The sequence below is a fragment of the Nymphalis io genome, chromosome 17 (assembly GCF_905147045.1).
Source record: "Nymphalis io chromosome 17, ilAglIoxx1.1, whole genome shotgun sequence".
Lineage (NCBI taxonomy): Eukaryota > Metazoa > Arthropoda > Insecta > Lepidoptera > Nymphalidae > Nymphalis > Nymphalis io.
The window spans coordinates 7,741,951-7,769,191 of record NC_065904.1 but is presented as its reverse complement, the minus strand read 5'-3'; the positions used below and the strand labels follow the sequence as shown (position 1 = coordinate 7,769,191).

The window sequence follows — 27,241 nt, the reverse complement described above, 5'->3', positions numbered from 1 at the left end:
ACAACATACCATCATAGTTCAAAAGGTTGGTGGCGCATTGGCGATATAAGCAATGGTTAACATTTCTTACAATGCCTATGTCTATGGGCGTTGGTGACTACTTACCATCAGGTGGTCTCTGTGCTCATCCGCCTACCTGTACTATAAAAAAGCCTTGTCGTTAAAGGCATCAGACCTCGCGGTCGGGTGCGCCTGTACGATGGACTGACCAAATCAGATCTGCTATGGGTGGACCATTGCATAGATGTACTAGGATGACAGCAGAGTGGGAGAGATGGCGCAACCTCCTGAAGAGACTATACTAAAAGTTTAGTATAAAACGAATAGTATTGTAAAAATTTGGGTGAACACGGTGAACATAACCCTCGAAATTTATCGGGTACACTATAGACAATAATTTCAACGATTTGTTTATTTAATATTATATTCAATAAAAACATTTTAAAAAGCACTTTAGTTTTCATAAGTTTTCACTGTCATTTTAGCAAAATTTTCAAATCAACCAACGATTTTAACAAATATGATATTCGTAATTTAAATTATTTCTATAAATAATTTAAATAGAATTCTTTGCAGCATGCATTTAGATCATGTAGTTAGTTGATTGCTCTTTATTTTGCGGGCTTACAGAGTCCTAACATATGTTTCTGACATCGCTTTAACAATGTCGTGCTACGCTCTATTTTCTATCGAAGGGAATGTGAATTATTATCGAAATATGCTGTGACATTATATATCATATTTTGTGACAAATTCAATTGGGCTTGATATTCAAGGAGAGGCTCATTTTCACTATATTGTTTGTTGTCATCGTGAGATAATAGAATTGAAAATACTCCAACGTTGGCGTGATTTCACTTGATTTTTCTTTTAGCAGATTGTTTATAACATTATGAATCGGAAATATATTTTTTATAGACAAGTACGTTTAAATATGAGAAGGTGAAAGTAAACAGCAATTAGATCTACAAACAAATATAATTCAGTTTTCTAACATTTTACGATACATAATTTTTATAAATGTACAGGGTAAGCTCATGACGTGGTAAAGCGGTACTAGTTGCGGTTCAGACTTCTACCAGACGTACAGTGGACAGTGGGGGTGCACCGAGGACATGGAGGCGGCCGCCCCGCTCTGATATGCTTTATCGTGGAACAGGTGTGACAAACTTACAGCTAACATGATTTTAGAGTAAGTTTAGATGAAATGTTCGAATTAAATGTGCCGTCAGGTTACAAATCTACATTAGACACCAATGACTAGTAATTTATAAAAATTTACGCTAAGTTTAAGCGTATCGAATTTCAATTTTACATCAAATTGCCAGAAAATTTCACTGCCCCCCAGTGTACAATGGGAGCGCTTGGAATTACTTCTGTGCGTCCCTTTGGAAGACAACAGAATTTGAGTCACTTCGACGCACTGTGGTAACACATAACATTTGTTTGTGCTATAAAAACATTGTGTGCGAGTTAAATAAAATAATTTATATGGATTTGCAATATTACATATGTACCTAAAGCCTCCTAGCTGATGCATTAGGATATTAACATCAGTAAGAGAAACATTACGTCTTATGCTATTATTTTAATCTATAAATAATTTCACACTGACAATTCAACATGATATCCACGTAGAGGACACAAATGACAGTAATTATTGCACAATACTATTTAACAACTAATAGGTTCAGTACATCGGGGACACACAGACACAGCGTCATACAAGGAAATATCAAACTTCAATATTATGTAAGGTTGCCATGTGTATTACTTTACATAATTTAAATACTTATAATTTTTTTTTTTTCAAAGTAAAATATAGAATAGAAGAATATGTTTTTCGTATTCGAAATATAAGTAACAAATTCATCTTTTTTTTTCTTCAAATTATTAATTAGATGGCAACCCAAGAAATGTATCATAGAAGAGAAAACCTTGAGTCACATTTCACACACATCAAAAACCAATATAACATTATCTGGTTGTATGTAAGTTAAACATTTCATTGCATATATAGATACAATTTGTATATTTAATAATATAAATAAATCTGTTCTAAAAATTTGTAATCAGACCCGCTGATTATTATATGGTCATTGAAAATGTTCACCATGTTTTTTTTTACATATAATGCTGTATAATATACTAAGAAATTTTGAAATGTATATAAAATTTAAAGTAGAAATAAAATTGTAGTAATAAAAATTAAATAACCGAAGATTACATTCCGTTAAACATGGTGCACATTATTTATACAAAGCGAAAGTCTAGCTCTCAGAATATAGAGTAAAACGGAAGTGCAAATACATTTAAGATATATAATAAAATAATTTCTTTAAGCCAAATTTCAACGAACATTTAACTACAAATAATAGTTAATCCAAAATCTTTGTTATACTCCAAATTCGCAAAGTACGTAGCGTTTAAATTTAACTCGATTATGAGACTGGTTCGTAATGGACAAAACACACTCAGAATACACACAAGTCATTTTAGAAAAGGGCATTACGAGTGAGTCAAAACACGAGATTAACAATATATTTCTAGTGACAGTTTGAATTATAATTTTACCAGACGTGCATCAAGGCACATGAAGTTAATTTCGCTATTGCAAAATATTTTTTTAAAAATAAACTTTTATTCGATAACAAAAATAAATCATTTTAATAAACTTTGATATTAGCAACTCGGGAATGTATAAGCTAAATATGAGGAACACAAACCTGTCGCATTGAAACTGTTAATATACAAGCAAGCTTCGAGAACTATGGACGAATGAACCGATATGATATAATATTATATATATGATATTATGTACTAGAGACGAAACATCCAAAATGGAAGTCGTTAGAGATAGTAGGGCGGCGTAACATTGAAATTAAATGTATCATGACGTAGTACTTTGATAAAATTAAATAATTTAAAAATTCTATGGCAACTGATATAATTTGTACACGTTTTGTACGTCAAAAAAAAAAAAAAACAAAAACAACACACGACACCCCTCAGGATCTGTCTATACTCCATTAATTTCCTAATCTACAAATATTTATATTACAATAAGAAGTGACAAAAACTAACTACTACACGTAAATATAGACTTACATATTTAGTGCTACATATGATTTTATGTATTCACCTACTTTGGCTGGTTTTACAAATGAAGGCAGGAATTTAAATAATACTGGGGCGCTACACCTGAGGGTTAGTTTACGGCGCGCAGTCGACATTCGGAGGTAACACACAAACACTGCTCCATTCAGCCTGAACCAAATAGTTCCGACCGAGTTTGTATAACCTATCGTTATATTATAACGAGGGAGTATCATTATGAACAGACAACGCAGGCCCGTCACGGTTAATACGCTCCAATTTGTGGTGTTCTCAGTAGACATGTTACAATCATAACAAACCTCAGATCTATTTACTAAAATAGGACGAGGAAATGACAATAAAGTATATTTCAAAAACGTAATATTTAAAATAGATAACATAAACAAACTTCTCATTTAAAATTAAAGGTTTCTATAAAAATAATAATTAAATAAAAATTGAATTCGACGACAAAACAACAAGTATATCTCAATTTGTTCATTACAATATGCCTCATTGTAAAATCGCATCGTCCTGTTCTGTTTACACTCACGTAAATATTAATTTGGCATTCACTAACTGACTGTAATATAACATTCTAAATATACATAAATATAGAAACATTTTTTTTAAATTAATAGAATAAATTAATTAGTTAGCGAGAAGATTTAATCTAATCACCGATAAAATGAAACTTTATCTAATTTAATAATATTATTTCTTTATGATTTCAAGCCAGTGTTAAGTGTAACGAACAATCTTAAAAAATAGAAAATGGCGGTAGCAGAGATTATCCTAATATAAGACAGGATACAGCGCCGTGTAGTATTGCATTGTCGTCCCACTACTGAAACATCTTTTTTTTTTTTAATTTAACGACTAAATGCCATCTTCCCAGTACACACCTATTATGATTTGACACCAGCCCTGTCACCGAACTGACATTTGACATTCGAAGAACAAGTACTTTTTTTAACTGTCTTATTGCTGTCAAATTTTTTAATTTCATCATATTAAAATATGTACAAAGCAACTACGTTGTACAACAAGTTGCGTCATGTCAAGTCATTTATTAAATAATAATGAGCCGAGCTTCGCTCAAGAGCGCATAATAAAATTACATAGTAGTACAGTGTGCAAATCGCTTTAAAAGCATCCGTTTAAAATGAACTCTTCTGCATTAAAATCGAGTTCCATTTTATTTTTTTAGTTTAGTGTTCTTCAAATGAACAGTTTAATCGATGACAAAGCGTGGGATCATTATTTACATAGCTACTAAGGCATTTTATCTATCTAAAATAAGCGTATTATTGTTACAATGCAATATTATCCGACGCTGGTAGATTTATTACCCCCCCTTCCTTAACAACGAAATCTCTATATAAATTAATAAAAAATAACATGGCACATATTTTGAAATATATGAAAAACAAAAATAAAACAATATAATGTTTCAGTTATTACATGAAAAAAAAAACTTGGATATAAATAGCTTTAGTAATATTACTACATTATTACAGCGCAATCTTATAGAAGGAATCCATCTTTCAAACGGCTGAAAACCATATTTTAAGTAAATGTTGCCATTAATATTAAAAAAAAAAAAACAACAAATATTATATATTTTTTTAACTTTATCAATTTTCTCGAGTCAAGTCACGTTCTATACAAATTTTCACAAAAAAAATACCCTGAAATATAAAACAATCCAGTGCTATTAACGAAAACTTACAATATTCCAAAATGTCGGAAATAAAGTTTAACAATTTGAGCAGGAATCGTTTAAATATTCAGTATGGTTTCCAGCCACGTACATGTATATCTTAACACACGAAGGGTAAATAGAGGGTGTGATTACGGCAAAGGGGGGTTCGGTGGGGGGCTGGTAGTTCATCGCACGTCGGTGAGGTTGCTCTTGTCGCCGAACAGCTTGACGAGCTGCTCCTCGTAGTCGTCAATGTTGCGCTTCATTATCTCCATGCACGGGCCCAGCAGTCGCTCGAATGTCTCCACGTCGAGGACTGGAGGATTTAATCGTTTTGATTGTTAATTAAGTTTTGTAAAAATTATAATCACCATTAATTCATACTAGCAGACATAACATTAACATATGTAGCCAATAAAGTCCCATTACTGGACTGAGGCTAGTGCCCTTTCGAAAGGAAGGTTTGTTGCTCATTCCACCACGCAACTATTATTTACTCGATGGTCGGAATTTGTGAAAGCACACCTGTGTAGGGATCGAACACTCATCTACTACGTAACTACAGGCACAAGGCACTTAACATTTTACTTTCCAAGCTTTACATGAGGAATGGTTAATATTTCTTACAGCTTCAATGCTGTTCAATGGTGATTTTTTATCATCATGTGGCCCATTATTCCGTCCGCCTATGATAAAATTTTATCATTGAGTTGTTTAAACTCATATTTGTATCCAACGATATAATGTATGTGCGAAAACGTTAAGAAAACATTAGATTATAAATATTTCGACCTTGAACTTATGAAATACAACTTGTTAATTCCTATATGCAATAAATATCAACGAATTTTAACAAATTTTAAATATAACAAACGAGACTCATATTTCGCCCAAAATAACTTAAAAAAAAATTGACTGATTTAATTCTTGTTTCTGGTGCTATATATATTTTGTAATACTATGCATTGCATATGCATTGAAAACTACATATATTACTATATATATTTTGTAATACTATGCATTGCATATGCATTGAAAACTACATATATTACTATATATATTTTGTAATACTATGCATTGCATATGCATTGAAAACTACATATATTACTATTAAGTTTAGTCATATTATATAATCAGCAAAAATGTATAGCATTAATGTGTTTATTGTAAACGTATTTCGTGAAACTTACATGCCACTTTGGTGGGGCCAACGGCATATGCAGAAGCAGCGCGAGGCTTGTGGGTGACCAGAGCCAGTTCGCCGAAGTATCCACCTTTGCCTGTAACAAAAAAAATATACAATAAAATAATATGAAATGTAATATTGGTTTATCTGTTAATAAACGATTAATAAACTACTTGGTCCCCATTTGACCGATTACCATTAAAGGTGGTAAATGTATGTAATACAGTTGTACAGTACAGCAAGCAACAGCCTGTGAATGTCCCACGGCTGGGCTAAGGCCTCCTCTCCTTTTTTTGCGGAGAAAGTTTGGAACTTTTTCCACCACGCTGCTCCAATGCGGGTTGGTGCAATACACATGTGGTAGAATTTCAGTGAAATTTGACACAGGCATTTTCCCACGATGTTTTCCTTCACCGTCAAGCACGAGAGTGTTTATAAATTATATAAACACAAATTAAGCACATGAACATTCATTGATGCTTGCCCGGGTCGAACCCGGTTAAGATTCACGCGTTCTAACCACTGGGCCATCTCGGCTCTTTATGTAAGTATTTGTATTTTATGGTACTTCTTAAATATATTTGCTTTAATTAGCCCATTTATTTAGAATGGGCTATAGTGTCAATTATATAACATCACACTACGACCCACGGGGGCGAATGAGTAACGTTTAACGCGGTTGAACCGAGCTGAGCAGATATTCCAATTTCTTACCATTCTTCAATATTGGAATTACAGATAAAACATAATATTGTTAACCGAACGTACATCAATACCGACTTTGTAAAACGTAAACGGGTTCCCACGATACAGGACTCCTAGTGTCGGTCTCAACGGATTTATTCACAAAATTGGTTTTATGGTAAATTAAGTTTTTTTTTTTAAATTATATTATATGAACATATTGTCACGTTATATATAAATTTATCCGTTAAAAATATCGACCAAGAAACGGATGAATCATGTCCATATATCGCTAAACTTAGACTTTTAATAGAAACCTTATCTCAATATTCCATTGTTTACTTTCCACATCTAATTAAATGGACCATAGCATATGACTGTACAAGTCTTGCAAATTAAAAAAAAAAATTTACAAATGGCGTTCGGTCTTGTGCACACACGTACACAATTCAGTAACAGTAACAGCCTGTTAATGTCCCACTTCTGGGCTAAGGCCTCCCTCCTTTCCCTTTTGAGGAGAAGGTTTGGAGCTAGTTTTTTTTCGAATTTATCGAAAAATAAATAAATTCGAATCTAGTTATATACATTTCGTATTTCGTTGTATAGAGGTAGATTAGTTGTTTTATAAAAAAACATCCGTAAGATAAATTCAGTCCGGCATTTACGCTATGATGACGTAACATATCACGTCTTTGCATTTACAATATTCGTATACATTTTATGTGAAGCGGAGATGGCCCAGTGGTAAGAACGCGTGAATCTTAACCGATGATCGTGGGTTCAAACCCGGACAAGCACCACTGAATTTTCATGTGCTTAATTTGTGATTATAATCTTAATTTGTGATTATCATCTTGTGCTTTACGGTGAAGGAAAACATCGTGAGGAAACCTGCATGTGTCTAATTTCACTGAAATTCTGCCACATGTGTATTCCACCAACCCGCATTAGAGCAGCGGTGGAATAAGCTCCAAACCTTCTCCTCAAAAAGTGAAGAGGAGGCCTTTAGCCCAGCAGTGGGACATTCACAGGCTGTTACGGATTTTATGTAAAAAAGATCGATGTCAAGATACGAATGAAAATACATATTTTATATAAATTGTCGTATTTTCGGTTTTAAGATCCCATTTGAAAGAGCAGTAAAACCAACTCAATCATCTTTTTACTGGCTCGGTCGTGGGCTTTGAATCCAGGACCTCGAATGAGCGTATATCATTATAAGTTAGCCACTAAAGTAATGGGGTAGCCTGTCACACTAAACTCGAAATGGGTACATATATTTGGGTATATATGCTTTATAACCCGACCCGGTACTGGTATAAACCAAAGCGTTACCGAGTCGTTTGATCTCGTGCTCGTTGCCGTCGTCGCGCGCGATGCGGATGCTGACGGAGCCGTCCTCCACGAAGTACATCCCGTCGGCCGTGTCGCCCTGCCGGATGATCAGCTCGCCGTCGATCAGCGTGCGCGGGAGCAGCGCGTCCGCGAGGTTGGCGCGCTCGTAAGGCTGTTGGACATCATTATATTACATTATTGATTAGACTACTACTACAATAACAATATATAAATAATATATTTCAAACGCATTTTAGGATCCTTTACAAAACTTTTGCATCCTTACACAAAGTATAAAAAATAAAATAATTACTGAAAAATAAATTATAATGTAATACGAAAGCGCTATACTTTCTAATGGCTTATATAGAAAACAAATTTCGTAGAAACAAGATGATGTAGTTTTATTTCAAATATTAACAAGTAATTTATTTTTCATTTCAAAGCAAGAGTCAATCTTATTAATTAGTGTATATATTTAACCTTGCAAATTACTCAGGGTTTCTCAATCACCCATTAAAATTATAATTACAAAAAAAAACGGATATTAAAACGACAAAATTAATCGTTAGAGACAATAATTATAGAGGCGAGATAGTAAAAAATTGGGTTGAAACACCGTTTATTTGTCCCACGTACACACGTATCGTTTAAATAGCAAACATTAACACATGTAAAGATTCGTCGGTATGCTGTTCTGAAATATTGTCAAATAACAATACAACAATCATGTATTATTCGGCTAACAAATGGAAATTCAATATTTCTGAACTTCATAATTAAATCGATTACAGCAACAAGTATTATGATTAGAACGTCAACAAAAACTTTACTTATAAACTTTTAAGTGAACGCATGAACGATGCGTGAATGCATATTTACTTGGTTGTAGGGCTTTGTGCAAGCCTGCCTTGGTAGGTACCACCCTTACATCACGTACTCTACCGCCAATCAAACGCAGAACATTTTACGATTAGTTTCAAAGGTTGGTGGCGCATTGACGATGTAAGAAATAGTTAGTATTTCTGGCAAGTAATTGTTTCATGTTTTTGTGTTTAATTTGCATCTCGTGCTCTGCTGTGAGGAAGATCGTGAGGATACAGCGATGCAACGTGAAGTAAGTTACAAAATCAATTAATTTCTTTATAAGTGCTTTCACATTCGAAGCACATGACCACAATATATCAATTTCAATATTTAAAATTTTTGAGTAAATTGAGGATCGTTCGAATTTATGTTTGGTAGTTTATTATCACACGTGTGACGTTGGCAACTACTTGGCCTCGTCATATGTCATTTCGTGCTGACGTCAGAGATACCTCTGCCAGTTACTGATACTACATAAATAGACTATACGACTTTGTATTTTGCATTTTTGCATATTTAACAAGCGCCATTCAAGAAATGTAGCATTTGTATAACAAGAGCTGAAATTATCCGCCTATCTTATGCACATTATGAATGAGTTGGGGTCAAAGGTTCCTCTGACGTCTGTCCCGTGTTTACACTTCTTTCTTAGCAGCAATCTATTCTATAATTATTCACTTCGTAACAGACTCGTGATGTATTGAAAAACGGTGCTACGCTATATCGATTCACGTATTCTTTAAATATATTTTAATTATTATTATCATTGTTTCGCATATGAGAATGGCAGTTGTTAGGTTAGAATATATGTTATGTCAGGGTATCAGCTTTATCCTTCTCGAAATTTATACAAAAGCATTTATCCGTTTTTGTGTGATTAGGTAACATCAACACATAGTGACTTTCGCATTTCAATAACATCAGTAGGAAGCCGCATATCACTTTCTAACATTTCAGTATCGAGTTTGTTCTTATAGAATAACATTTACAGATTCTTATGTCATAATAAAAAACTCTTTTTATCTTTTTCACGTAACATGTTTACGATGACGTTTGCGTTTTGAAGTTTTTATATTTGTTGTGATGATATAATCGAATGTAATTGAAATTGTTTTGATTTACAAATGAAACTTGAATACTAATTTTAAACGGCGATAAAACATATTGAAAGCAATATGTGTTCATTGTCAATACAAATATATACAGATTATATAAATATATTAATGAAAAGAAATTAATTTTCGACATATTCATTGAACTCTCCATTTGAAAAAGTCGTCCGTTGATTTTTACATATTTTTGAATTACGCATCTACATAATATAAAAAACAAACTTGAACCGATTAAAATACATTATATAAGTATAATGTAAGCCAATATAAGTTTCAACTGCGATTTGTGAATTATTCAGCTGTGCCAATAGCAAAAACGAAACTGTTCGAAATCTCTAGCAATTTTTTTAATAAATTGTTTAATTAAAGACACGAGTAATCTCTAAATTATTCTTTTAAATTAACGAGTGTGTAATACTTGATAAAATGAGATGTAAACTTATTTTCATTTTTCGTTTATGTTTTATAGTATAAGTAGATCGACGAGCATATGGACCACCTGATGGTAAGTAGTCACCAACGCCCATAGACATTGGCATTGTAAGAAATGTTAACCATCGCTTACATCGCCAATGCGCCACTAACCTTAGAATATATCCCTAAGATGATATATCCCTTGTGACTGTAATTACACTCACTTACCCTTCAAACCGGTACACAACAATACCAAGCAGTGCTGTTTAGCGGTAGAAGTGGGTGGTACCTACCCAGACGAGCTTGCACAAAGCCCTACCTACCTAATAAACGAATTTCTAACGACATATTTCACACTGTATTCAATTATGACAATTTATTATATATGCGATATTAAATTACAATGTAGCGGTGTTTTTTAATGTTAATAGTATTTTTAATTAAAAGTTATTATACAAGGACATATACATGTGTAATATTGTAATTAAACTAAAACGCCTTTACAGCGTTCGTGTTTGCTCTGCATTATATACTAAGCAAGTTTTCAATCATAATAATATATCGGTCATGGGTAATAATTTCAACGGATTCGCTTATTAAGATAACCTAACTAGTAGCTAGCTAGCTACGTATGTATGTCGTAACTGTGACATTTAACCGTGGATGCAACGCTTGACTAGGCATATAGGTACTTCACATTTCAGGGATAGGTCAAGGAGCATGCCAATAAAGTATCGGAGATATTGTTCAGTTACTTTTTTTAAACCTAGAAAAGTTTTACACAATGCACGTTACGTATATATTCTTCGTTATTATATGTTCCGATATGAAGCCCGTGAACTATTGGCACAGCATATTAGTATGAAAATCAAAGCAAATTTCTTTATTCAATATAGTCAAATTCTTAACATACTTATCGTTTGTTTTATTAAAATCTACCACTGGTTCCGAACGAAAAATACCCTGACCTGACAAGAACAGGTGAAAGAAACTCAACAGATACATATAACAAAGATATAGCAAGGAGGCGAATGTTTCATTTCCAAGCTGTGCTATCCAATGAACTAATTTTATAATAACCTTTTGCAGAAGCGTTTTTTAAGGTTTTTTTTTAATTTAGTACATAACATATGTACTTTGAACATTTTCTGGGATCCTTTTGTAAAACCTTATAAATCTCATAAATCAGTTACTGACAGTATGCAGTTTTAGAAACGAGTCGACTCCTTTTACTCGACTCGACTCGTTTCAGAATATGTATGTATCTAGAAGCAACAGTTAATATTTTAATTTCTTTAAATTCATTCAAGCATGAAGCACGTTAAGCTGTCCGCCTTACAATTAAACTCTCCGATCGTGTCGGATTGCCATCCCATCGGATTATGTGAGTGAGGTAAAATAGGGTGCACTATATAATATATTCTGCGTTGACAGTTGGCTAGTCTGTCTTGACAATGTTTCCCACATTATTAGACCACGAGTCTAACAGTGTTAATTTTTTTTTTGGTTCATTTATAACTGTCAAGCAAACGAGTAATGAAGTAATATAGCCCTTATGGTCTATGGTTGCATCTACCAGTAGACATTGGAACTGTCGGTAATACAAACCATACTTATTTGCAGTAACGTCAATCCACTAAGATGATTGCCTCTTTTGATTTTTTAATATTAAAAAAAAAGACGACGATATAAATACATATCAGTATAATATAACCCGTATTGGAGCAGCGTGGTGGAATAAGCTCCATACCTTCTCCTCAAAAAGGGAGAGGAAGTCCAGCAGTGGGACATTCACAGGCTGTTACTATAAGTAGCAATAAATAACAACAAATTTTATAACGAAGTCTATTATAAAAGGGGAAGTAGTTCGTATTTTGCGTTATTGATTAATAAAAATGTGTACTGTACACGATGTCCTAGTTATCGTCCCCCGGTGGCGAAAAGGTCTCTAGGCCAAGTATTTATTATTTAACTATACTAATATAACAAAGCTTGTATAGATTTAATTTTTTTTACATTGATAAAACAGTAGGATTATAGACTAACATCAAGCTCAGGCTCTTCAACGACCTATGAGGGCTGAGCAGGCTGTATACATACATACATAAAATCATTCACACATATCAACAAGTCTGTGCCAAATTATAAATTTCTTACCTAAAATAAAAGTATATATTACTTAAGTTTTAATTCATACTTCTAATTTATAATAGAAATTGGTTGAATGAAAGTATGAATTACTAGTTCTTCAGAGGTGAACTCCTCGATAACGCGAGGCACTAGTCCAGGGCCATAGGCCTGGGGGCGCGTAGTACAAAAAACCAACTACTGTCGGTTTTCTTGCCAATGATATGAGATTAAACGCTAAGTACTCGAACGGAATTATTAAATAAATTATAATACGTTTACGTTTAAAGAATATTTATTCCCATAAAGACTAACGTCACTTACACGAGAACAATGATAAACTTTAAATTAGTTTTTAAATTCGTCGTTCGTTGTTACATTAGTCGACATTTTATTAATTCATACATCATACATACATTTAACACATTGCGACTACTCGCTTTGAAGCGAATGATCTTTTGTGAGATACGCGGCTAGTCGTGTCTTAAATGTGTTAAACGAGCTTACATTCCTTACATTTGAGGGTATTTTATTAAAAAGTTGCACTCCTTCAAATGTGATAATTTTTTTGTCATAGTTTCGTTTCGTTCTTATCTTTGCTAGGACAATGAGAGTCGCTCGACGCGTGCTGTGTTTAACATTTGTTTTATTTTAGTAAAAGTTAGTTAAAATAAATAACTAATTAGAGCCGAGATAGCGCACGTACATAAACCTAACCGATTATTATGACTACTTTTTTTTTTTTTTTCTCGCTGGAAAAACACATTTATGTGTTTCCCCCACATGAGGTGGGGGGGGGGGGGTATGTGGGACTCGCCGGCGCTGAAGGCGCCGGAATACCCACTAAAAAACCAGCGGTACCCACTCCATCTTGTCGAGGGACGTCACGGGATCGCTTGCGCATACTACCGTGCCGAATTATTATGACTACTACAAATTCGGATTAGCAGCATCATTTTCATGTGCGCAAAATTATGTTCAACACTGAAGAAAAGCATCGAACACGTACCTGCACGTGTCTGATGAATGATGGCAATGGCAGTTGAATGGTCGAATATGCTCCATATTAAAGAGTTTTTGTACTTAATAAGTTATTAATTTATTATTAACCGAAAATAATCCAATTATGTTAAATACCTAAGATAAATAATTATACATATTTGTTGTCATTAGCGGTATTCAATCCCGCAAACGTAGCAGCCGATAGATACTCTAACCACTCCGGCCGACCGGCGCCCTATTTAAAAAGCTAATAAACCTTTTACTTATAAAACTCTAGCTGTTGCTCGCCTCGCTGGACGTAATTAAACTTCAGCTGCATTTCTTTTTTTTTTTTTTTAAATCTATATGATATATTCAACCTCTTTGCTATTTTTTATTTTATCCGTTTACCTGTTTGAACGTGGTTGGGTAACAAATATAAAAACTCATATTTATATTTCAAGGTGAAAGATTACACATTCTTTGGCTAATCTCATTTTCGGAGACTTATCCAAATTTGGAACGAAATGAGCGTTTATTTAGAATCAGATCTCCGGGCTCCAGGACTGGGCGTTAAAATGATGAAGGCTATATAATTAGAAATTTATTCTCTACTTCGAGCGTAAGACCAATTTTTAAAGCTCGTACTCGAGTTTATTTTGTCAATAATAAAAAAAAAAATAGAAATTAGCTATCCTAGCTAGGCTTTTTAAATTTAGCAAGGATAGCTTGTTAAACTATATTTGGAATAATCACTCGACTATTGTCACATCACTTTTATAAAAGTACTATAAAAGTACATGCATAAAACAAATACAGAAGTAATCAAAACTATACTAGAAATATTAAATACGCAAAATTAGAAGAAAGCACGACTGCCGTGAATGAATGAACGAATGATTTACAGTCAGTGTCATCTCGGGATGATTTAAGAGTTCTAATGACACCTTACTCTTCCGAATCTGTAAAGGCATTCAAAAGTTATGTTGAAATAAAAGTACATACATACATGAAGCATGTAAATATTACGCTCCTTTTTGGGCAGTCGTATCAAAGTAAAACGTTTGTATATAAATAAATAGCAAAAATATGAAATAAAACGTGATTCTGTGTATGTAATCTTATATATTACATAAGATAAATAAATAGACTCGTTTAACTCGTTTAAACTAGTATATATCTGGCTCGAAGTTGTCAAGCTATCTAATAGCTAAGCGACCTTAATTTGATCAATATTGCGACACTTTATCCACAATATTATATGACCAGTTAATCTGTTCTTTGATCAGAATTAAAAGATTCTGTTGATAAGTTTAATATCTCAACGCTGGACGCAGACATGACATTTTCGAAACTTGTGAATGTGACGACGATACGTGACGTCGACGATTATTATCGTCATTATTATCACTATCGATCTGATAAAATACATGTATATATTTATAAATATACATGTATATATAAATATTTGCGAAATATCCTTTGATATTATCATATTATATTTCACGATGTATTATATAATAAAGCCATAATAGGGTGTGTCTGTACACGTAATATAACTTTAAAACTTTTTGACTATTTATATATGGTTTCTTGATATTTATTTATTTAACCAAAACAAAAATTGTCGATGTTAAAGTTTTATATCAAGTCGAACATATTATTGTTTTATTATTTGATCGATCTGTATGTACGAAACGGTATATTATATACTTGAATGAAGTACTAACATATTATAGTATATGCTTTCAACCTGACCTGCTTTTAACCTGAGAATTTCTCATCATAGTTCTTTATTAAATCTTATAATATACAAACACATTTTTCCTCAGAAATTATACAGATAATCCTTACTAATATTAAAAAATGCGAAAGCGATTCATCAACCATCATGAAATTTTGCATAGACATTTTCACGGGCATAGAAAAATAAATTAGGATACCTAACCCCCCCCCCCCCCCTTCACTACACTACAATTGGGTGAAGACGAAACTTTATTCCAACATCAATGATACGTTTTATCCACTGAATCACTCTACTGAACTCGGCCTAGAAATCACGTGGATTGTAGCCGAAGGTCGCGAGATCGAATCCGGGCGAGAACCGGATGAGTTTACGTGGACTTCAATCGTGTTTATAATTCAACTCGTGCTCGGTGATGAGGGGAAAGATTGACGTATAATTAAACAAATTGAAATTAGATGAAAAAAAAAAACGGAAACGAAAGCTTGTTTCCTCTTCACATTATTATTTCGCTTCATACGTTTCGAATGTCAATTTAATTAAATTTGTATTTTACTGTCGTTATCACTCCGAGATCGCCCTACTTTCAGGATGGTTTGTGAGCGCTCTCACGGGAGTGAAAACTTTAGCTTTGAATGTTTAAGTAGTAATTGTCTTTAGTCTGTTTCCTTTCAAATTGTAAGAATATACAAAAAAAATGACAATAAAAGTATATATTTTATTAATACAATCAAATGCAAGAGAGCAGTGTATTCGTGTTATTAAAAAGTATAAAAATAAGTACATATTTTTATCATACCTCTTTTATGTTAATGAAAAAATAAAAATGGAAGAACTCTTACAATACTATAATGTTATAAAGCTGGATATTGTGTGTTTGGACGCATAATTTCAGTTACTACGAATCCCATCAGAGTAATTCTTTTGGCGTTAGATAGTACTTATTGACGAAGTCAAGTTTATATCACTTTAGTACATAAAGCAAAATAGTAACTGTTGTTATCCACCAATAAGGTAATTTGTATGAAAGATTTACATATGTAGGTATAATATAAATTTAACGCGGATAAAACAGCAAGAGAATAACCGATGGTATAAAAAAAATAACAGCCTGTGTTCTACTGCTGGACTAAGGTATCTCCATTTGAGGCAAAGAATTGCAGTTTATTCTACCATACTGGCCCAAAGCCGATTGGTGGAACCAATGGTAACTTCAAATTAAATTGACAATACGACGATTGACTATTAGTTATACTTTTATTATTATTTATAATTATAAACACAAATTAAGCACGTGAAAATTCTGTGGTGCTTTCTATTTATCTTATTTCTAAAGTCTACGTTAAAATAAAGTACTGCAGAAAATTTTACTAAGCTATAACGATTACGATACGTTTCCGATTCAATTATAATACTTTCGTTTTATATTTATTCGAATCTTCTAAAATGAACCGATATTATTTTAACATATATCGTTGCGTTAAAACTTGCCAAAATTCGATAATTAAATTAAAGAATAGGAAAGCGGATAAACGGCAACGATTACGCTTCGATTCGATTGCGATAGTGACAATTTGTTAGTAGAATTTGCCTCCCGTTTCTTTTTCCAGTAACCCCACATTTAATGTCCAAACGAAAAAAGTCTGCAGCTCGTTCGAAAACTGTTGACGTACAAAAGCGGCCGTTGTAACGTAAGCGTTTACACGCGTGTATTGATTGATAAGTTTTTTTAAAACCGGCCGACGCGGCCGTTCATATTTTCCGAAGAACAAACGAAATAAGTCGGTCACGTGAGAAAATTATTCATTTCGTAAAGACAATAGAATTTTTTAACGATTCGTCATTCACGAATACTGCACAACGAAAACATTTAATTGACTTGAAGTATGACGCATTAGAAATTAATATGATACAAAAAACGACACTTGTACAAATATTACTACTTATTTCTATTGTGAAAAAAAAAAACTTAAAGTAAAGTAGCAGCCTGCTAATATGCCACAGCTGGACTAAAGGCTCTTCTCCGTTTAAGATAGGATTTTCTACCACCACGCAATTTTCCTTAGATGTCTTCCTTCGTTAGCCTGCACGAGATGAATTATAATAAAATCCCACAATCTCCAAGGATTCAGGTATCCGAACTTTGTCTTTCACGACTAAATCACTGAAGCGATTTTGATGAAATTCGTACCAAACGAATCAAGCTTGAACCTCAAGAAAGGAAGTAGCTTACTTTTTTATACCTAACAAAAACGATGGCGAAAACTAACTAAATATAAATGCGTATTTTTATAGTACAATTAATAAGTAATTAGTTATAATAAGCGTTAAAATGTAATTAATATTCACTCGCTGTCGTCTTTTATCTCCGATCGATAGTCTAAGAATCTGAGTAGGTAGCGTTGGCTAGTGTTTACTAAACTTTAAAAACACAATATCTATATTAATATTACAAAGCCGAGTTTGTTTATTTGAACGCGCTAATTTCAGAATCCATCAGTCCGTTTTGAAAAAAAAATCTTTTTACGTTAGTTAAATGCTCTGTTTGACTGTTACGCTTTCACGGCTAAACCACTGAACCGATGTATTTTTTTTATAAAATAGGAAGGCGGGCGAGCATATGGGCCACCTGATGGTAAGTGGTCACCAAACGCCCTTAGACATTGTCATTGTAAGAAATGTCAACCATCGCTTACATAGCCAATGCGCCACCAACCTTGAGAACTAAGATTTTATGTCCCTTGTGTCTGTAATTACACTGGCTCAATCACCCTTCAAACCGGAACACAACAATACTAAGCAGTGCTGTTTAGCGGTAGAAGTGGGTGGTACCTACCTAGACGAGCTTGCACAAAGCCCTACCACCAGTGTGATGTTGATGAAATTTGGTATGAAGCAAGCTTGGATACCAAATAAGGACATGGTCAGGCTACTTTTCATATCTTAAACCCGAGATCAACAACCCCACCATCCAAAGCGCGAGCGAAGCCGCGGGCGGAAAATAACAGTGTTTTATTATAAAATTATGTTTTTCTTTAATATCGCAAATCAAACGGACGTGAGGTCCGTGCCTTTGGTGTATCTTTTCCATAATTTGTATTAACGTTATTTTAACGTACATGTTTCTATTACTTCACGATTATTGCTGACAATACAGTTTGCATTGTACATTTCGATGACGACTCCTCCATAGAATCGGAATGTTAGCCGGTTGTCGTTCTTGAGGGGGTTTTTATTGTTCTTTATAACATCGCTAGTTTAGTTTTAGGTGTTAGATAACCCATGCCCTTTTCAGTACCCATGACTTGTATGCAAAATTTCGTGAGTCCCTAGTGGTTAAAAGGTAAAAGCGTTACAAACAGACTCACTTTCGCGTTTACAATATTAGTAAGGATATAGTATCATCATGTAATTATTCACGGGGGCAATAATGTGTAACGTGGGTGAAACCGCGCAGAGCAGCTAGTCCTGTACGCATACGACGCGTGGTTATTGTCAAAGCAGTTATATTACAAAAGTTGAAAAAAAAGCCGAGATGGCTTAGTGGTTAGAACGCGTGAATCTTAACCGATGATCATGGGTTCAAACCCGGGCAAGCACCACTGAATTTTCATGTGCTTAATTTGTGATTATAATTCATCTCGTGCTTGACGGTGAAGGAAAACATCGCGAGGAAACCTGCATGTGTCTAATTTCATTGAAATTATGTCACATGTGTGTTCTACCAACCCACATTGGAGCAGCGTGGTGGAATAAGCTCTAAACCTTCTCCTCAAAAAGGGAGAGGAGGCCTTAGCCCAGCAGTGGGACATTAACAGGATGTTACTGTACTGTTATATTACAATGTCGCGACATTACAATTGGACGGAATTTTGTCATTCACGATATAACGGGCTAATTTTAGTCACATTGCAAATTCAGTGCACACCTTCTGTGATATTTGGCTCAATATCGTTTTAAAACAACTAGTGTTTGTGAAATTCGACTTAGCATTTATTATTTATTTAGAAAATGTTTTTATTGATGACACTGCGGCTCGATAATATCTACCAAAGACACACACAAAAAAAAAAAGAAAATCTGTTGACAGACAGAGGCGGAAAAGCTATTGAACTGTTTTCATTTGCCTATTTATATATAGATTTACCGATAATTTTAACGCCGATTCACTGGTTGGTCAGTTGTTAATGGCACTTTTGACTTATAAACCTTACAATTGGATCAACTAAAGAAAATAAAATCGATTTTATTTTCGCCCGCATCGTACGTGACATTTGTGAAATAATGACTCGTCGTCAGTACTGACAGCCATCGAGACTAATGAATATTTGTTCATTTATTTATAATGATTTGGTCAGAAGCCGAGATGGCTTAGTGGTTAGAACGCGTGAATCTTAACCGATGACCGTGGGTTTAAACCCGGGCAAGCACCACTGAATTTTCATGTACTTAATTTAATTTTTGTTTATAATTCATCAAGCACGAGGCTTGACGGTGAAAGTAAACATCGTGAGGAAACCTGTATGTGTCTAATTTCATTGAAATTATGTATTCTACCAACCCGCATTGGAGCAGAGTGGTGGAATAAGTTCCAAACCTTTTCCTCAAAAGGGAGAGGAGGCCTTAGGCCAGCAGTGGGACATTAACAGGCTGTTACGGTTATTTATAATGGGAAGGCGGACTGGCAAATAAGTGGTTAGCACCACCCATAAACTTTAATTGGGAAAGGATAAATCCATATCAAAATTTCGTTAAATTTTAACGAATATAACCACTAAAGCTATTTTTACGACGTACCGATATATATAGTTTTGCAAACTTGCCTGTTACAATAACTTTGCAACAGGCATTGGTAACGATGAGTTGCCCATATCCTCCATATATTTAGATCCTGAATATTTTCATGCTATGCTTTACCAATAATTATCGAATTGTATTTCTTAATAAACTCTGTATCAACGCCGAAACGACAGCTTCGTTATTGTATGTGTAAGTCATAACCACATATTATTTACTAGTTCTGCTAAATATATTAAATATTTGAGTCAAATTGACTTTGTTAATGTACGGAAGTGACACTGAGAAGAAGACCCCGTTTCACCATATCATCATTTTAACGACTGATATCCACCATCCTTATGTAAGATAATAAATATGGTTAATGTCATACCTGCAGTGCCTTCAGCATGGGCACCTTGTCCAGCAGCTCCTCGTAGAGCTTGCGCTTCTTGAAGGCGCTCTTGAGCAGTATGCGGCGGAACGTGTGGCGGTCCATGGCCCACAGCGCGCCCGCCGACTGCGCGCGCACGGACGCCGCGCGCGGCATGTTGTACATCAGCGCCAGCTCGCCGAACGAGCCCGAGCCCTCGTATGTGTGCACCGCCTGCACGCACACACACGCCGTTGGTTACTACTGACAATCGCTGGTCAAAGTTGGTAGTGTTAACCACGTACTCCCGTACCTCCGAAAGCAAGTACGCATTGGTTTTGTGTCTGTTCTCTCGCCGTTCGTGTCCGATTGTCACAAAGTACAATGAAACCTTATTTTTATTAGTAATCGCTTAAAGGGGTCTTGCTGGATGGGTCTTCTTGATAGATTTCGGGCTCGACGACCAATCTTGAAGGCAAGCCAACTTTAAGAGCAGACGAAAGTGCGCAAATACAGACACAAATCCCTCGCTTTAACCATAAGTCTGATCCAATGTGACGCAACTGGTAAATGAAAATAATATATACAAAGAAAGTATATTTTATTTGTATATATTATTTTCCTTGATGAACAATTTACGTACTATTTACCCCAATAGTTTTACTGTATTAAATATATTTAAAATTGTTATTGTTGTTGTTGTTACAACAAAAGTTCTATATAAGAAAAACAATGAATAAATAATAAAAGAGTTCCAATTCAGATTATTAATTAAGTATTTAAATAATATATTATTGCACGAAAAGTACTAGGAGACTAGGAATAAAACGGAGGTTATATTGTTTTAATATAAGGTACCTTTTCAACGCCATCGTCTCCAGTAACGAGTACATCGAAGACTCCATTCTCGATGACGTAGAAGTTGTCGCCATCATCGCCTTGTCGGATAACGTACTCGCCTGGTACCGAGCGCTTCTCGAACATCGCATCTAGTACCTAACAATATATATATATATATATATATATATATATATATATATATATAAATACACATTTAAATTTTTCATAGTATATAAATAAAAGCGAATTTGGGTATTCAATTTATATTCAGCTACTTTGATTTTACTGTTCAATTATAATTGATAATTTACTTAAAATATAGAATTGTTTAAGAAATAATTTTTAAATGTCTATTTAAGTAATAAAAAGCGCGATAGAATATATAACTATTTTATAATATTTAAGTTAATACATGAATTAGATATGTTTTTACGTTATAAAAACTCCCTTTTACCTGTTAAGGTAAATTATTTAATGTTAAATCATTACGAAGGATTGAGGAAAAAACTTAGTGACACGATTTTATTAATTTAAAACGAGCACACATATTCGCTTCACCTTACGTCTCTACCTACACCTACGTTATGCATGCAAAAGTTGTTCATAAATGATTACACTAAACCCTATCCTCTATGGGCGCGATGAACACGAATCCAAGCGAAAACCTTAATGTTTCGTTAGAAAAAAAAAATATTTCAATCGCCTTTTGAGGGGGTGACATGGGAATATTACTATTGGTAATAATACTTAAGTGAAAAGGCCATTGACATTAATGAAACATACAAAAGGAAATGTATGAGTAAAAGCTATTTTAATGACTCGAATTAGAATTTACACAATGCACAAAAAGTAATAACAATAATGATTTATCTCTAAATGCGTTGTTTCTCGGCTGGTTCTACGCGATGTACATTATAATGGTTCGTAGTTGATAGAGTTGCCACCTTTTATATACAAATAGAGCAAATTTCCCTTTCTAAGGTACAAAATAAAGTATTATTAGTTACATATAACAATTATAACTTGCTAGTAATTAATGTCTTAAAAATATATTTAAAGTCTATGTCTTAATTCAAGTATATAAATAGTTAATCTTTTATCATCAGTGGCCCATTCTATTACACGCAAGAAAACATTTAAATTCAAAGTAAAATAAAAAATAAAGTATTTTTTCACGTACGTAATTAACCACATAAAATATAAAGTACAATGCTTTATTTTATTATAAAGTATGGGTAGCAACCCTAGTAGTTCTTACTATGGCTCTAAAGCTGTTATCGTTCGTCGTAGTTTAAAGTGGTTTGACATGCGCGCGAAAAACCTATCCTCGTCATCGCAAGCCAACGTGGACGAATGAAAGATGGTAGCGAATGCGCCAATGCTGAGAGGCAGCATTATGAAATAAGTTTTAATAAATTTTTGCATAAAGGAGATAACAAATATAACAAAAATTGCTATTAAAACGAGATAAAAATTAAACATTTCGTTGCACATAATGAAGCTTGCCCACGCTATCAATTTGAAATTTTCAGAGACGAGCCATTTTTATGTATAAGCGAAATGAGAAATCGAATTGAATGTCAATTTAATTAATGTACAATTACGCGTGAGATGAGATTGGTTTGGAATCGATCTTATAAATGTATCTTAAAGATATGGTTAGTGAAAGAAATATTCACGAACAATCATAATATTTACACATAACCATGAACCATGCTATGAAATGTACATCTTAAAATTATGGCAACACAAAAATTTGATTTATCAAAATTCCGAAACAAAATCGGCAACAACTTCCTCCACGTCACGTGATAGTACATACATATTGAATGTATATGATAATAATGAAATATATTATTAATTTTACAACTGATTCATGATAATTTATTATTATTTTATGGTATTAGTGTAACTTTTACATTTGATGAATACGCAAGACGCCCTCTTTATAATTAAGTATATTAAAAATAGGCTTTATAATATCAAAAGAAAAAATCACAAACCTGCTGCATTTGTTGTGCATCGAGCGAACGGAATAACAAAATGCCACGGACTGCCTCGGCGAGACGAGCGCGCTGCGCATCCGACTTCGGGAACACGGCGGGTGCCCCTTCATCAGAGTCATCTTCCTCTGGATCGTAGGTCTCCGCAAATACCGACTTACGTCGATTGTTGAAGCGCGCCACTGGCGGCTCTGTTTAAACATACGTCATTTGAGCGAAATAAATTCTAAATATGGAACACTTTCTAATAATAGACAAGCTAATTTCATTTTAATTACATTGGTTACCATTGTAACGACCAAAATCGACGTTGGCTTTGAAAGCTGTAAACAGTTGCTGTTTAAATATGTTTATTTTTTTTTAATTGTAGCTTGTGTATTACATATTCAGTTTTGGTGCAAAATATTAATTTACTAAAATCTTGTTCTCTGTTCTTAATTTAAAGTGTTTAAAAAAAAACGTGTCCTATGTAACCTACTTAGTGCAATACAGGATGTGAACTATTATGCAGCTATTGCATAATTACACTACTACTGCTGGCCCCGAGTTTTTATCTATTCCTTATGACTATTTTATAATCAAGTAACTCTAACAAGGCAATGTGACATTCACATTATGGAATTAAAGCTTTTAATTATTTTTGCTATTTAGAAATAGTCACAAACAAGATTTATATAAATGTTCATTTTACAAACGAAATATGATATGCAAGAGTAATATTGAGACTATGATTTATTTGTTTACATTTGCACTGGCAGCCTGCCTAAATAATGTGTGTTATGTACCAAAGTCTTTAGTGATAGCTTTCTATTTCCATATTGTAACTAATTTCTTATCCCATAATATATATATAAAAAAAAGGTTAAGTAATGGCTTTTAAATGTTGGCTGCTGGGCTAAGGTCTAACTTTTTGAGAATGAGATGTTTTGCAGCTTATTCCATCAAGTTATCGTCCAATGTAGGTTGGATATACATGTAGCAGTTTTTTGTTTACTGACACATACAGTATATTTCTTACAATGTTTTGTATCATTACCAAGCAGGATGAATTATAAACACAAATTCAGCGAATAAAAATTCAGTGGTCCTCGCTGGATTTGAATCTGTAACCTTCAGTTGAGATTCACATGTTCTAACCACTGAACCAACTCAGCTCTTTTCTCAGCTAACACATATTTATGTTTAGTGAATTAATCTACATAAAAATAAATTAATAACTATGCACCATCAGTAAAATGATTATAAAATACTGTATTGTCACTGCTCACATTGGCTTATGATGAAAGATTGTTTTTTACATAAATAAATTTCAAGGTATGTTTAGAACGGGTATTTTTTATTATATTATACTAGCACTTGGCTTAGGTAATTGTACGTAACATTTTAAAAAGACCACACCTGTTCCAGCTCATTTTAAATTGAGCCATGGACGTAAAGGAAATATAAGCTCATAATCTCAAAACTTCAAAGCATTAGAAAAATAAGCAAATAAATGAGATCACCAAATAGTGAAATAGAAATATTGCATGATAAAACTTCATCCTAATTAAATTAGGAGCTTAACATCTTTTCTTATTCATTTAATATTTTACCTAAAATACACTTAGTTTTAGAATAAAAATAACTATTGACAAGTTATTTTTATCTACAAACATGTATTTATCTGAATAATTACATTATTTTTAGACAACAGACTAATGAAAGACTATTTGGCAACAAGATTTTATGTCAATTTTCAGTATAAACCCAAATATCATTGAACTAATTGTCTATGGCAAACTGCCAATCATGCGGATTAGTTCATCATGTAATTTGTTTAGAAAGTACATATTTGATATCTGCTTAATGTTGTATAACAAATATCAAAATAATATTTATATATTTAATTATTCATGTTATTTTCTTATAGGATATTACATCAAATTAAAAATGTCATTTTTTTATAATATAGGCAGATGGGTAAATAGTCACCCACAGACATTGGTGACACAAGAAATATTAAAAATTCCTTACATCTCCAACCTTGGAAAATGGAAAATAAGATGTTATATCCCTTGTGCCCGAAGCTTAACTGGCTCATTCATCCTTTCAACTGAAAGTCAACAATACTGAGTATTGCCATTTGGCCAACAAAGTAAATTTCAATTTAATTAATTATTATTTAAGTCTTCATTATAAAATCATTTCTGATACTATATTATGGATTTGTATCACTAAACATGGTTGCAGATCATATTGATTTTAAAAACATGTGCTATTAATAATATTTAAATTTTTAAGCCAAAAACGATTTTAACAGATTATTTTATCTTAGCAGTCATATAAATTTGTAGCCATATTGCAATAGCATCTAATAAGCAATCAACTATATGATATTTTATGATAAACTTATGATAACTTTATGACCATATAAATGATAAAAGTACTACATCAATTGTAGTCTCAATAAATTATTTAACTAAAGGAATAAAATATTTAAACATGGTAGGCATTGGATTAGGGTATTATTGTAAAAAAACATTTATTTATATATATAAACAAAATGAGCTTGTAATCTTTTCTGTTTTTATCAATTACATATTTTTATTTGAATATTTAGTGAAACTCAAGGATGGTATGTGTGTTTTTAAGCACAAAAATGTATTTAAATGGTAGATATAATTAGATCTATAGACAACCTGAAAAATCAATAGTGCAACAGATTGTACAAGAAAATTTAGAGTTGAATATAAAATAGTGTCTTGTTGCAATAGTTTCATGACCATGTATTTAAAATCAAGTATTCTGTTTATTCATATGGAAATGACATTATGATCACACTACAGCAGCCACAATAACTAACCTTTCGACGTTGTACCGTCGGGAGAGATTATTATAGAGAGAAATAAAGAAAGATGTACCTTCTTCGTCTGATATTATAGATTCATCAGGAGTGCCTGCTGATGGGCCCCGGACTATTGTCGTCGTTCTGTTGTTCTGTAACCTCGTGAAGAACTCGACCGCGTAGTTAATAACGTCTCCCGGTTGTTCCAGTAAATAACTTATGGTGAATTCCAATAAGATTTCTCTAAGGTCATCCGGGACTTGGATCCGTCCACCTTGAGGCCTGCTCATCTCTAACCGCGTTGCTTTGCTTCTTCGTTACTATGCCCCTTAGGGAACGTCAAGCGACTCACCAAATTAAAACTTCGATATCATAGCTATTGAATTAGCTAAGCGACACACCAACGAGCAATCTTACGATGGGGAAGTAGCACTACATACAAACGTTAGTAATAAACAAAACCACACTATTAACTAATACTTTTAAAATTAATAATTCTGACTACGAATAGTTAAATGTAATGACACACTTTTCTCAAAATATTCTTCGTCCTCCAGCCTGACAATTATAAAATCTCCTTTCACTGAAAAGTAAAAATGGCGAAATCTGGATTGCCCTACTTCTCTAGACTACTAATCGGTCGCCTAGTTTTCAATTTGCATTGCCATATAAAAATTATAAAAGCATAGACTACGGATAGATGATCGTGACATAAAAAAAATACATAATTCATAATTTTTATATAAATTAACAATTTACTTTTTAAATGAAATATAAAAAAATCCTTTTTAATTACTATGCATTGTTTTTAGAGTAATTATGATTGCTGTGTGTAACCTTGTAACACTAGAAAGAAAAAATTAGCTACCTACAAAGACGGTATTTAGCAGTATTTTTTAGATTTAAGATTTTTATTTACATTACAAGAACCATAAAGAGGCTTTTTACAAGCATCACATATTTTGTTACTTTTTTCATTTACTGATATATAACGCACCTGTCTTTTTTATTTTCCTGGATTGGAACAGAAGATTGTGAAGTAGAAGTCGTACACGTGAAGACATACGATGGAATTTCGCATCGTGCCCTGTTCATGGTACCAACAATTGTAGTACGTATGGAAAGTAAATTTTTCACCAAACTATTACATCTTTGATCTTTATAAATAGTCACA

General features: G+C 33.3%; 2 protein-coding genes across 4 annotated transcripts in view; both read right to left on the bottom strand.

The window, feature by feature from the left end:
• LOC126774882 (protein lethal(2)essential for life) overlaps positions 1 to 9,057 on the bottom strand; it is a 101,996-nt gene extending 92,939 nt beyond the window's left edge. Inside the window, exon 1 of the mRNA XM_050496534.1 lies at positions 9,054 to 9,057. The gene's annotated coding sequence lies outside the window, so the exon portion shown is untranslated. The remainder of the gene's footprint in view (positions 1 to 9,053) is intronic.
• LOC126774857 (cAMP-dependent protein kinase type II regulatory subunit) lies at positions 960 to 26,701 on the bottom strand. Of its 3 annotated transcripts, none has more exons than XR_007669839.1 (8): positions 26,144 to 26,701; positions 23,244 to 23,434; positions 21,259 to 21,396; positions 20,422 to 20,634; positions 8,007 to 8,178; positions 5,992 to 6,081; positions 3,344 to 5,117; positions 960 to 3,301 (listed from the first exon to the last, which is right to left on the bottom strand). XR_007669839.1 is itself a non-coding variant. In XM_050496496.1 (8 exons), exons 2-8 carry the CDS (start codon positions 26,355 to 26,357, stop codon positions 4,987 to 4,989), a joined length of 1,149 nt encoding a protein of 382 aa, XP_050352453.1. In that variant the 5' UTR covers positions 26,358 to 26,395; positions 26,597 to 26,701; the 3' UTR covers positions 960 to 4,986. The 3 variants fall into 3 exon arrangements, 2 of the variants coding, with proteins under 2 accessions (XP_050352453.1, XP_050352452.1); XM_050496496.1 differs by having other exon boundaries at positions 960 to 5,117; positions 26,144 to 26,395; positions 26,597 to 26,701; XM_050496495.1 differs by having other exon boundaries at positions 960 to 5,117.
• Positions 26,702 to 27,241: the final 540 nt, after the last annotated feature.